The 12,797-nt window shown below is 44.7% G+C and overlaps 1 protein-coding gene and 1 non-coding gene across 2 annotated transcripts; one reads left to right on the top strand and one right to left on the bottom strand.

Annotated features, from left to right (window-relative positions):
- Positions 1-466: 466 nt before the first annotated feature.
- LOC114696067 lies at positions 467-569 on the bottom strand. The gene has a single exon (XR_003734955.1). It is a non-coding gene; the product is annotated as a U6 spliceosomal RNA (small nuclear RNA).
- A 4,445-nt stretch (positions 570-5,014) lies between these two features.
- Positions 5,015-5,463, top strand: LOC114696006 (histone H3.3A-like). The gene has a single exon (XM_028873522.2). It carries the CDS (start codon positions 5,038-5,040, stop codon positions 5,446-5,448), a length of 411 nt encoding a protein of 136 aa, XP_028729355.1. The 5' UTR covers positions 5,015-5,037; the 3' UTR covers positions 5,449-5,463.
- Positions 5,464-12,797: the final 7,334 nt, after the last annotated feature.

The following is a 12,797-nucleotide window of genomic DNA, read 5'->3' as shown; positions in this document are numbered from 1 at the left end:
TTAACACCTCCAGGTCTTCACGTGGCAAATCAGAGTGCTGCATTATTGGCATTTTTCTTTCTTTCTTCTTTTTTCATTTTTCTTTTTCTTTTCTTTTCTTTTTTCCAAGACAGGGTTTCTCTGTGAAACAGTCCTGGCTGTCCTGGAACTCACTCTGTAGACCAGGCTGGCCTCAAACTCTCAAAGATCTGCCTGGATCTGCCTCCTGAGTGCTGGGATTAAAGGCGTGCGCCACCACCGCCCAGCTTTCTCTCTCTCTCTCTCTCTCTCTCTCTCTCTCTCTCTCTCTCTCTTGTTTGTTTTTGGGGGTTTTTGGGTTTTTCGATTTGTCAAGACAGAGTTTCTCTGTGGAGCTCTGGTTGTCCGGGAATTCAGTCTGTAGACCAGGCTGGCCTCAGACTCAGAGATCCACCCGCCTTTTCTCCCAAGTACTGGGATTAAAGGCAGGTACCACCACCACCCAGTTTTAAGTGTGGAACAGTTCATAGATTTGTGTGTCATCATTGCACAGAAGCCATGCTAATCTTCTCTGTGTCATTTCAATCTTACTGTGTGCCTGACAGTAAGGTAACCAGTTTGAAGTTTCTGGCCGAGTGTGATTTGTCCTTCGTGAGTCTTCTGTGGTGAAATGGAGTCCAAGATCAACAGATGGGTAGAGAGTAATGGCTTTCCTCTTCAGGATTGTGTGTGTGTGTGTGTGTGTGTGTGTGTGTGTGTGTGTGAGTGTGTGTGTGTATGTTAGTGTGTGTGAGTGTGTGTATGTGAGTGTGTGTGTGAGTGTGTGTGTGAGTGTGTGAGTGTGTATGTGAGTGTGTGTGTGTTTGTGGTGAGTGTATGTGTGTGTGTGAGTGTGTGTGTGAGTGTGTGTGTGTGAGTGTGTGTGTGTGTGTGAGTGTGTGGTGTTTGTGTGTGTGTATGTGTGTGTGTGGTGAGTGTGTGTGAGTGTGTGTGTGTGTGGTGAGTGTGTGTGTGTGAGTGTGTGTGAGTGTGTGGTGAGTGTGTGTGTGTGAGTGTGTGTGTGTGAGTGTGTGTGAGTGTGTGTGTGTGTGTGTGCTGTGTGTGTGTGTGTGTGTGTGTGTGTGTGTGTGTGGTGAGTGTGTGCGCAGGTATTAGCAAGAGGACACAGGACAACTCTGGGAGTTGGTGCTCTCTTTTCACCATGGATTCCACGGAATGAACCCAGGTTGTTGCTTGCAGGGCAAACATTTCCCCACCGCGCCATCTCCCTGGCTCAGACAATGCGTCTGACCATCAAGACATCACAGTTGCCTGACCACAGCTGGACAGAAACTGCTCACTACTTCCTGCCTCCATCCATTCCCTGGTAATCTCAGCGCTTTGGCAGCCCCTCACAGACAGGATCAAGACGTCAGGGTCCTTGCCTTCTCCGCACCCTGACACTGCTTAGAGCTCCTCTGTGGTTCCCATGTTGCCTTTCCTGTCTGGTTTGGTGATTCAGTGGCAGGACCTCACATACTGGGACCACAAGAGATAAACCCCGAGCCCAGCGCTCCAATAACACCTGTTCCTTCCCACTTTGCACACTTAACGGGACATTAGTGTACAAATATTGGCTGCTCACCAGGACAAACAAGAGGTGGTGAGAGGCAGGAATGACAGAGTAGTGAAGAGCTTTTTGTTTTGTTTTTGTTTTTATTGGTTTGCTTGCTTTTTTGTTTAAGTTTGATTTTTCTATATTTTCTCTTGGGGTGCTGCATTCGTGAGGGGAAGACATGAGTTGAGTATGACATGAGCGGGATTAAAGTGCATGATGTGAAATTCCCAAAGAATAAATAAAGAAATTATGTTAAAAAAAGATGACATTTGAATAATAGCAACTAGAAAAAGAGACTTTATCTGAATTTCCCTTCCCTGACTTAAGTGAAAGTCTCCCCCGAAGTGCAGCCCAGGAAGTGTGCCAAGACAATTATGTAAATAAACCCACGGTCCTTGAAGCATGGGATGCCAGTTGATACAAGAGAAGATTTTCCTCCCAATGTCATATCTGCATAAACACATTAGAGTGAGGAGAGAAGGTGGGAAGAGAAATCCTCTCCTGGGCACCCTCCAGGCAGCCATGAGAGCTGGTCATTCATGTGTCACCTTAGTTCGGACACAGAGTTCCTGCCTGCTGTTTCCCGAGTAATAGCACTGATCAGGCCTGAGTTTATGCTAATGAAGTGACTTAAAGACCTAAAAATCTCAAGATAAGTAAGTCAGGAAAAACACCCATTGTTGAGACAGTTGAAATACACAGCCCTTCCCACCAGTCTCCAGGAATTAGGGTGGAGATTTAACTCTATAAATCTCCTGGACAAGGCCCTTTGCTGAGCCTCTAAGGACTGAGTATGTGGAGATGCTGCATGAGTGACATGCCCAAACGAACCTGGACAAGCTGCATTCCATGCTCTATACCTTGCCTTATGTATCACTTCTGCCGGTGGAAGTGGAAATGCTCACAATACACAATGGACTTCTTACATCAAGATCCTACAAGCGGAGCCACAGAGGTGCACAAGAAGCTTGCATGCACGTTCCTCTCTCTGCAGTCCAGGAGGCCTTGACCTTCCGCCAGGCTCCCACGGAGCTGGCATTACAGACCTGTGCCACCAGGCCCAGCTTCACCAAGTGTTTCCGAGGAATCCTCAAATTCTTGCTTGCCATCTTGTAACAGGCCTAGCCCCAGAACTCCTGCAGTATTCCAGATAAGCCAGGATGGTTGCCTACCAATGGCCGTCTCCAGCAACGCCACCTTTTCCCATGTGCTCCTGAGGCAATGAACTTTGGTTTTGTTTGTTTTGTGTTTTTCCAGACAGGGTTCACCTATGTAGTCCTGGCGGCCTTGGATCTCACTATGTAGACCAGGTTGCCCTGGAACTCACAGAGATCCACCTGCCTCTGCCTCTGGAGTGCTGGGATTAAAGGTGTGCCACCATGCCTGGCTATGAGCTTTTCTGAAGCTGTTCACCTGTATTTCTTTTGTTTAAAATTCCTATTTTCCCCAATTCCTTCTACTGTGTTTGTATTAGTCAGTATTCTCTAGGGGAGCAGAACTGATAGAATATATATACATATAATATATATAATAGATATATGGTATTATTAATCAAGAGTACTAGGTGCTGGAGGCTGGAGAGATGGCTCAGCAGTTAAAAGCACTGGCTGCTCTTCCAGGGGACCCAGCTCTGATTCCATCACCGGAGCAGCAGCTCACAGCTGTTTATAACACCAGTTTCAGGGATTCAGTTCCCAGCATCCAAATGGTGGCTCACAATTGTCTGTAACTCTAGTTCCAGGGAAACTCACTCCCTCTTCTGACCTCTGTAGGCACCGGGCACACACGTGATACCCATGCAGGGAAACACTCATGAGCACGGAATAATAAAATCATTTTAAAATAAAAAAGGAGACAATAATACTTATTATATGTTATATCATTCTTTAAGAAAATGCCTCATGCTGTAGCCCAGGCTATCCTGGAATTTATTTGTGCAGCCGAGGCTGACCTTGCATCAGTCTTTCTGTCTTCACTTTCTGAGTGCTGAGATTATACGTGGGAAACACCCTGCACATCAATGATAGCAATGTTACAATCCTAATTTGCAAAATGGTTTTGAAACAGGCACTTAGAAGCTGTTTCAGGAGAGAGAGAGGGGGGGGGGGGGGTGGGGGTGAGGGGGTGAAGGTAGGAGATGAAGGCAACTAAATACCAGATAAAATTCCCTCTACCAAGATTAGTTAGCCTGATTCCTTGTCGTTCTTTCTCTGTATAATCTGTTTTTCATTCTGCGGAAAGAAAGCTTCCCACAAACCTTCTAAGTAGTGCAGCCGCTCACATCTAGCAATTTGTCCTCAGCCTTTCAGTTAGGACGGTATCCAGACAGTGGTTCAGGAGGAATGTGAGGCTCGGTGGCCTTGGTGTAGGTGAACTTACCTCCAGTACACAAAAAGAGAAGATAATGAAGACCAAGGGAATCTCAGACACAAGGCTGATGACGTGGACAGAAGGACAAGCCTAGACTTTGGAATGGTTTTTGTTCTCATTTGCTAGGAAATACACTTAGGAGACAGACAGACTTCCCTCTGATTTCCCAGACAGCCAACTCTCTGAGAGCAGCAGAGTTTAAAGATGGGAAGGATTGGTTTATTCCGGCAGACATTATGAGCCCAATTCTGACTTCAGCATCACTGGCCCAGGCAGTGCATTGAAAGGATAGCCAGTGTTCAGAGAGCAGAAAGAGAGTTGAATTTAATAATAAACTCCATCCTGTCTTAGCCCACCTGTTTCCGGTTCCAGCTCTCTTATTACTCAGATGTGACCGAAAGCTATTTTTGTTTGTTTGTCTCTGTTTTCTGTTTGTTTTTGAAGGAGATTCATAGTTATTCCAGATTTCCCCATTGAATGTGGGATTAGGTCAAACAGACCAAGTCCACCCGGGCAAGAGCGACACTACCCGACCGCGGGAGAGTGACCCCAGAGGAACCGGTCTTCGGATGGTGAAAGGCGCATGGTGAATCAAACCAAATGGAGCTTCAAGGTGTCCCAGCCTCAAGGGGAATGGAGTCTGGGAAGGCCAAAATGAAGTGTTCATGTGAGCCTTCCCGAGCAGCCTGCATGTTCTCTTTTCTCTGTTGGACAATGTCCTCTCAGGGGCCGCCTGGCTGAAGCAGTTGGGACAGGGCAGAGCACGGCCTGGCAGCAGCTGTCCTCAGTCCTGAGCAAACACCCACATCCGCCTTGAACTCCTGGCCCTGGTGAGAAGGTCACCTGGAGATGGTGGTTGAAAATTCTCCCGGACTTGCAGTGACAGCCTCCTTTCTACCCAGCACGTCCCCCTTAGGAATCGAAGCAATTATTGAATTCTAGCTGTAGTTTAGTGAAAATTAAAAAAAAAAAAAAAAAAAAAATCCTGAATTGTGTTCACAGCCATCTCCGCGCCGCCGCCGCTCCCTCACGCCAGCGCCGCCTCTCGCTTGCAGAGCTCCAGCCGAAGGAGAAGGGGTGGGGGTGGGGGTAAGTAAGGAGGTGCCCATACCATGGCTCCTACAAAGCAGACTGCCCGCAAATCCACCAGTGGTAAAGCACCCAGGAAACAACTGGCTACTAAAGCTGCTCGCAAGAGTGCGCCCTCTACAGGAGGGGTGAAGAAACCTCATCGTTACAGGCCTGGTACTGTGGCACTCCGTGAAATCAGATGTAATCAGAAGTCCACTGAACTTCTGATTCGCAAGCTCCCCTTCCAGCGTCTGGTGCGAGAAATTGCTCAGGACTTCAAAACGGATCTGCGCTTCCAGAGTGCAGCTATTGGTGCTTTGCAGGAGGCAAGTGAGGCCTATCTGGTTGGCCTTTTTGAAGATACCAACCTGTGTGCTATCCATGCCAAACGTTTAACAAATATGCCAAAAGGTATCCAGCTAGCACGCCGCATACGCGGAGAACGTGCTTAAGAGTCCACTATGAGGGGAAATATTTCATTCTCAAAAGTTTTTTTCCTCTTATTGTTGGCTCTCAAAGATCTATCAGGCCTGTATGAGGTAAGGGCTGTGAGTAAAAGGAATGATTCAAAAGACCAGGTACACTCTGTAAATGAGGGCAGACTCTGTTTAAGCAGAAGTCTTTGCAAACATCACACTCTGTTTTCTACCCAGACTCACTCCTGTGAAGCCAGTTTTCGTCTTGGCATTTGGTTAATTGAATATTAATATGACATTAATATTACACATTTGATTGAGGGGGTCAAGACATGAGAAGCATCATGGTGCAACCAGTGTGACATGCAACCCGGGCTACAATTTCAGGGACCAAAGCCTTCCTGCTTGGCAGTATCTCCCAGGCAGCTCTGTTTCCTTCACTGGGGATTAGTCTGTGAACTCTGAAGACAAGTCTCTTGGATATACGATCTTCTGAGCGCTGAGGAGTTAGCTAGAGCTCGTGAGAGAGTGATGGACTCCTTCCACTGAGTAGAAGTGAGGGCATATAAAAGGAACTTAGAGTTTTCAAAATAAATTCCATCTTTTTTTTTTTTTTTAGCAATTTTTTCTTGGTTCACTCAGTCTAAAATATATTTTTTTGCAATTATCATTACTATCAAGAGGGATATCACTGGGAAACAAAATTATGTGGGAATAGAAATGTAAAGTGCAGCTCAGCCTACAGGTTAGTGCTTCAATACTGTCCCTTCTCTTTCCTGTGCCCACTTAGGTGGCCCTGGTGCCTGCTATGGCGTCCTCTCTGAAGTCCTGGGGCACGCTTCTGCTCCTGCTGGGCCTGCAGTGCAGCCTGCTTGCACAGAGCACTTCCAGGAGGGAGTTCATGGAATACCATCACCTGAATCCAAACAGAGCATTCAGTGCATACAGATGTGATGAGATCGTGAAAGAGAAACGTCTGATGAGAAGGATCTCATACACATTTCTTTATATGTCACAGTACGAACTTGAGCAGGTATGCATTAGTGGCAACTTGACAGATCACCTCAAAAACCCTATTTTTGGCCTCGGGTGCGGATTAAGGTTCTGCAGTGCAATTGGGTTAGGTATACCTATAAAGACACAAAGAGCTACAACCACGTTCTGTTTCACTGTGGTGATGAGGGCTATGTCGACAGAATAGAGGACGTGACAGTTTTGGAGCCCATCACTGACGAGAAAGTCTCGCCAGCTGGCCAGCTCTGGGCAAGCCGTTAGTAATTCTCAAACGTCAACCCCCTGCTTACGATGGCTACCGTTACTCCACTTCACAATTGAATGTCAGTGTTTCCCAGCCATGTTGATTCTCAGTATTATGATCATGCTGATGTTGATCTCTGCCTAAAATAACATTCTTCCCTTGTCTACTTACTTCTATTCACCTTTTTCATGACTCGGCTCACACGGCTTCTGCTGCTGGGAAAACATGTCTGAGAGAACCCACTCAAGGGAGGAGCGATTCACCTCCTCGTCTCTGGGCTTTCAGTCTGTGGTCTGTTGGCTCTGTTGTCCGTGGGGGAGAGTGAGGCAGAACATCATGATGAGAGAAATGTGGACGAGCAGAGCTGCTCACTTCATAGAGCCTGGGAAGTAGAAAGAAGGACAGGAAAGGGCATGGGGACAAGATGTGACAATTGTGGCTCCAGTGGCCTGCCCCCTCCAACTGTGTCCTCGAACCCACCCAGCTATGGGTTCATCATTGGATTAACCCGCTGCCAAAGCTAATTACAGCCTTCGTTACCCAGCCAGCAAGTAAGCCTTCAACAAAGGAGCCTGTGGGAGGACACTGGACAGCCAAACCACACAGCATCTTCTCTTGACGCAGTCAGGGTGTCCCCCCCCCCAAGTCATCATCTTTATGCCTATCCAAACCCCATGATCCTCCCTTCCACAAATAAATTGTTATTCCACTGTGTGTCGGACATATACACATCATGTGTGTTGAGTTGTGGTGTGTATTGGTGTGAGCAGTGAAGTTGAATGTCATATGAAGTATGACTAGACGTGAATATTTTATACTTTGACTCAAGGTGCATTTTATATAGGCACCTCCATACATGTGGATATACCTATGTGTAGAGTCAAGTCTTGACTTGGACAGTGACTGTGGTGGCATCTTTGGCTCTACCCAAATGGGAAATCAGGGCAGAGGGGAACAGGGAACTAACATGTTCGGTCAAGTAACATGGTAGGTCTCTGGCTCATAAGCGGTGGTCCAGGAAGTTAGGTTTTTTTTTTTTTTCTCTCTTAGTTTTTGGCTTGGGATTTTAATTTTAGCTTTGATAAAACATACATAAAAGGTGTTCCAATCATTTGCTCTCCCCGACTGCAGAGATTTCTAACACTAAACAAATATTAGGGGTCCTGGAGAAATGGCTCAGTAGATAACAACACTTGCTGCTCTTCCGGGAAACCCGAGCTCAGTTCCCAGCACCCACATCAGGGGCGTTGCAACCATCTATGACTCCAACTCTAGGGCATCCAACACCTTCAGTCTCCAAGGACACCTGCACTCTGTGCACATCACTGCATGAAGACACACACCTATACAAGGTAAAAATGATAAAAATGAATTTTTCTTAAAAACAAGACAGATATTAGGTTGTCGTTGGTGTGCAAGCCATAAACACTGCCTGATCAAAAATAATCTTTCCTGGGGTGTTGGATTGGCTAGTTTTGTGTCAATTTGACACAAGCTAGAGTCATCAGAGAGGAGGGAGCCTCCATTGAGTAAATGGCTACTTAAGATCAGGCTGCAGGCAAGCCTTTAGGTCATTTTTTTAATTAGTGATTGTATTGATGTGGGAGGGCTGAGTGCACTGTGGGTGAGGCCACCCCTGGGAAGGTGGTCTTGGGTTCTGTAAGAAAACAAGTAGATTGAGCCAGTAAGCAGCATTCCTCCATGAAATCATCATCAGCTCCTGCCTCAGGTTCCTGCCCTGTTTGAGTATCTGTCCTGACTTCTTTCAATAATGAACAGTGATGTGGAAGTGTAAGCCAAATAAAGCCTTTCTTCCCCACTTGCTTTTGGTCATGGTGTTTCATCAAGCAATAGTAACCCTGACCAAGACAGAAGTTGTAGCAGTAAAACCCGAGCTACCACCACCCGTTCACCATGTCCAAGCGAGGGGCTCTGCATCAAAAAACAGAGACAAGAGACAGCGGGTCATTCGCCTCAGCAGAATGCCCAATGCCATTTATTGAAGGAGGGAGGAAACCTTAAATGCAGACTTACAGCACAATGGGAGGGCACAAGTTTGCTACCCATGTTCTACATTCTTGCATCTAAGCTGTTAACACCCAATATGCAGGATACACAAACAAGGAACATCCTGTAAGCATTCAGGAAGGAGGAAACCTGCAGGGGATTAGCATAGGGAGGATATCAAGGTCAAGGTCAGCAAGCTACCCAAAATGGGGGCCAGGGCCCTACAAATCTACCCTTTTACTAAAAAAATGAGCTTCTGACTTACATTGGGTGGGATGTCAGTAGGTCACCTTACACGTCATGGATACATCTGCTCAGGCCACACAGGCACCCTGTGTTAGGTTTGCGAGTGCCCCCCAGGTATTACCAATCTCTGAAGACTCATTATCATACAGGCTCAATCGAGTGTGAGCTTTAGAGTTAACTGCTGCCAAAGATCTCAAAGTGGTGCTTGGTTTGCAATCTGTGCGTTCGACACAGAAAAGACCAATAGAAGTCCTAACCCACCCATAACCAGTAGGCTACAGGCAATTGAGCCATTCCCTTCCTTAACAAGCCTTACTGCAAAGTGGAGTCTTCATAAGATGGTATCCCCAAAGCAAGTGGAACTTGTGTTTTATAAATTTTATAACTTTCAAAGCCAATCGAAATGTATATAACTGTTGAATCAAAATTATCATGCCCAATAGAATGAAAGATTAACTAACAGTGGTAGCTACTTTTGCTGCCAGGGTATCCATTGTGCTAGCTGTAGTAACCAATTATGAAATGCAATCCCAGAAAGAGTTGCAATGGTGGCCACCACCGCTATAATAGTAACAACGGCAGCAGCGATGTCAAATTCTCTTCCGGAGCATGTGTGCACCATCTGTGTCTTACTGCCACCGTCCACTGGCATGGACATGGCTCCAGGAACATGAACCACCAAGGCCCACTTTTCTTGATCCCAGCATGACTTAAGCTAACAGCTCTGCAAAAGAACAACTAAGAACCACAAAGAAAACAAAAAACAAACAAACAAACAAACAAAAAAAAACCAGACAGCACACAAGGAGCAGAACTAATGGTTTCATAATGGCTATATTCAGGCTTCTCTTCAATATATTACTAGAAGCCACCACAGCAAAACCACATGAGCTGTCATCAGTAAATACCATATGGGCTTGACATCTGTATTATCTTGGGAAATATAACAGGATGCAATTTAAAAAATTGACACACATCATTGCAGGGGTAGTGAGTATCAAACTGACCCTCATGGGCATGTCAATATGCCCCAATCATTATCATTAGCTTGCAACCATGCTCTTTGATACTGGGTGTATGGGATCACCACAATATCTGGCTCCTTGCCAAAAGTTTGAGCACTGACCTTGATTCCCTTAAATATAATCTGAGCAACAGCTTGAGGATAAAGAGTAATGTTTTCCTGGAGAAGCTGGGGAATGTACCCATAGAATAGGACCTGTTTGCCAAAACAATCCAGTAGGTGAATGAGAAAAACAAAATATTCATGACCTAAATAATGATATGGAAAGGATACCTGTACCCTTTATGAGACTATTTGTAAATTTGCTAGGATAAGAACCTCTTGTAATTTAGATAAGGCATCAAAAACAAGTTTTTTATCTTTAGCAGCCAATAAAATATTATCCATAAAATTCAATCACAATTCAATGTCAATGTTTAGGAATTGCTACAGGGGCAGGCAAACCAGGTATTGTTGCTCCCATGAGAAGCATGGTTTTATTTACAGCTCTAAGATCTTGTGATAGCCTCCATTGTCCTGACTTCTTGGAGAGGCCAGATGGGATCTCAGGTTTCTTGTGAAATTATAGATATATCCAGCACCAGAATTCAATATTCTTCTCATCTTAATCCCATATAATTTTATTTTTATTTAAGCTGTTTATCATTGATAACTGTTTGTCAAAACACTTTTTTTTGTACTTCCAAAGCCTCCAGTTCTACATATACACGCCATTTTGTATTTAAAATATCAAAGCAATAATAACTCAGCAATTCTATCACCAGCTTCTATTTCTATGGTCCTCTTTACACATGCCAATTATAAAAAACATTAAATACAATCTCTATAGGATTTGAGGAGGTAACTGTAGGTAATACTCTGGAGTGTTTTTATAAAATCTTAAAAAGAGGATCCTTTCTTATAGATTCCAAGTAACACATTAGTGCAAATAGCCAATTATTAACAATGTGGACCAAACAATTTACCTGTATTTTATTTATTGGAAAAATAACTTTGTAACTTCTTTATCAGTTAGAGATTATATTTTATGGGTTTAATCTTAGCAACAACATTATTTAATAAGCTAACAACCCAATCCATTTCAGGTGTTCTATTTTTATAGAATTGTAGAAAGCAACTTAAAGAGCAGAGCCAAATTTTTGGTAATGATCAACAGACAAGAGCATACCTAATATATAGTTTAAAATTATGAATCTTGTTTCTTTAGTTTATCTACCGTGAAAATCAAACATTTATGCAAACATTTACTGAGACTATCAAGAGAACAGAACATCCTTTATACAATGAGTGATTAATATCCCTGGAAATTTATACGGCATTTACTTAACGTTCCGTGTCCTGACCGAAACCATTGTTTGTCAGCTGTTGGGCCCGTTTAAACTCTTAGCTCCTGTCCCTCCCCAGGCCTCTGCTGGCTTTGTGTAGGCTGCGGCTGCGGCTTCAGCTCCACCTGGTGTTCGGGCTCTTAGCGATGGTGCCCTCCCTGCCCGTGCCCATATAAGCTTCCTCTTTCTCCCATGAAGGGATTACCTCATAATGAATTATGCCCACCATAGGCAAAAAAACAGAAAAACATTTCCCATGAAGGATCCTAAATATTGAATTTTTCCCACTCTGAGGGAAAAATAAGAAAACATTAAAACCAGAGGTAAGCAAAGAGGCAACAAAACTTCTAACCCCTGGGTACGCTTGCTTGTTGGCTTACCCGCTGGTTCTTTATATTCAGAGGCTGCCGCTCTGTGCTGGCAGGCAGAAAGAGCTCAGAGTTTCAGCTATCCTGAAACTTCTATATCGGAAAGAGGCCTTTCTTCTTCCATTACCACCGGGAAGAAGCTTTTCCCTTTCCTTCCTCATTCCTCTACAGGGCCCCAAAATCTTTAGGCCCAGTTTAAAAAATTTTCTATTTTACCGGAAAAATCCTTTTTTCTTGATTAAAATTTTCTCCCTTTTCTAATAGGAAATTTCCTTTCCTTCTGTCTTCTCTATTGGGAAGATTTCCTTTTTTATTTTCATGAAATCTTTAGCTGTCTTGCTCTTACTGGTGGTGCCCTGTTGCACCCATGAGAATTCACCCTTACCTTCTTTTTTCTTTTTCTTTCTTTCTTTCTTTCTTTCTTTCTTTCTTTCTTTCTTTCTTTCTTTCTTTCTTTCTTTCTTTCTTTCTTTCTTTTTTTTTTTTTTTTTTGGTTTTTCCAGACAGAGTTTCTCTGTGTAGCTTTGGGCCTTCCTGGAACTCACTTTGGAGACCAGGCTGGCCTCGAACTCACAGAGATCCACCTGCCTCTGCCTCCCGAGTGCTGGGATTAAATGCGTGTGCCACCACCGCCCAGCAATAAAATCTTCAGGTGGACTTGGTGGCACATGTCTTCTCTCTCTCTCTCTCTCTCTCTCTCTCTCTCTCTCTCTTTGGAGTGATGATCGAACTCAGAACCTTGCGCTTGCTAGGCAAGCACTCTACCCCTGAGCTAAATCCCCAACCCTGTTTTCTTTAAAATGCTGGCCAGCCTTAAAATTCGGGTGTAAGCCGGGCTGTGGTGGCGCACGCCTTTAATCCCAGCACTCGGGAGGCAGAGCCAGGCGGATCTCTGTGAGTTCGAGGCCAGCCTGGGCTACCAAGTGAGTCCCAGGAAAGGCACAAAGCTACACAGAGAAACCCTGTCTCGAAAAACCAAAAAAAAAAAAAAAAAAAAAAAAATTCGGGTGTACATCATCGATGTCCCTTCTATCTCGGATCCCGGTGGAACCTTCATTTTTAGCGGTAACACCCCCACTACCCCCACCCATTCACCATGTCCAAGCAAGGGGCTGTGCATCAAAAAACAGAGACAAGAGACAGCGGGTCATTCGCTT

Source organism: Peromyscus leucopus, chromosome 9, assembly GCF_004664715.2.
Source record: "Peromyscus leucopus breed LL Stock chromosome 9, UCI_PerLeu_2.1, whole genome shotgun sequence".
In the NCBI taxonomy this organism is placed as follows: Eukaryota; Metazoa; Chordata; class Mammalia; order Rodentia; family Cricetidae; genus Peromyscus; species Peromyscus leucopus.
This window is presented reverse-complemented; position numbering and strand designations above follow the sequence as displayed.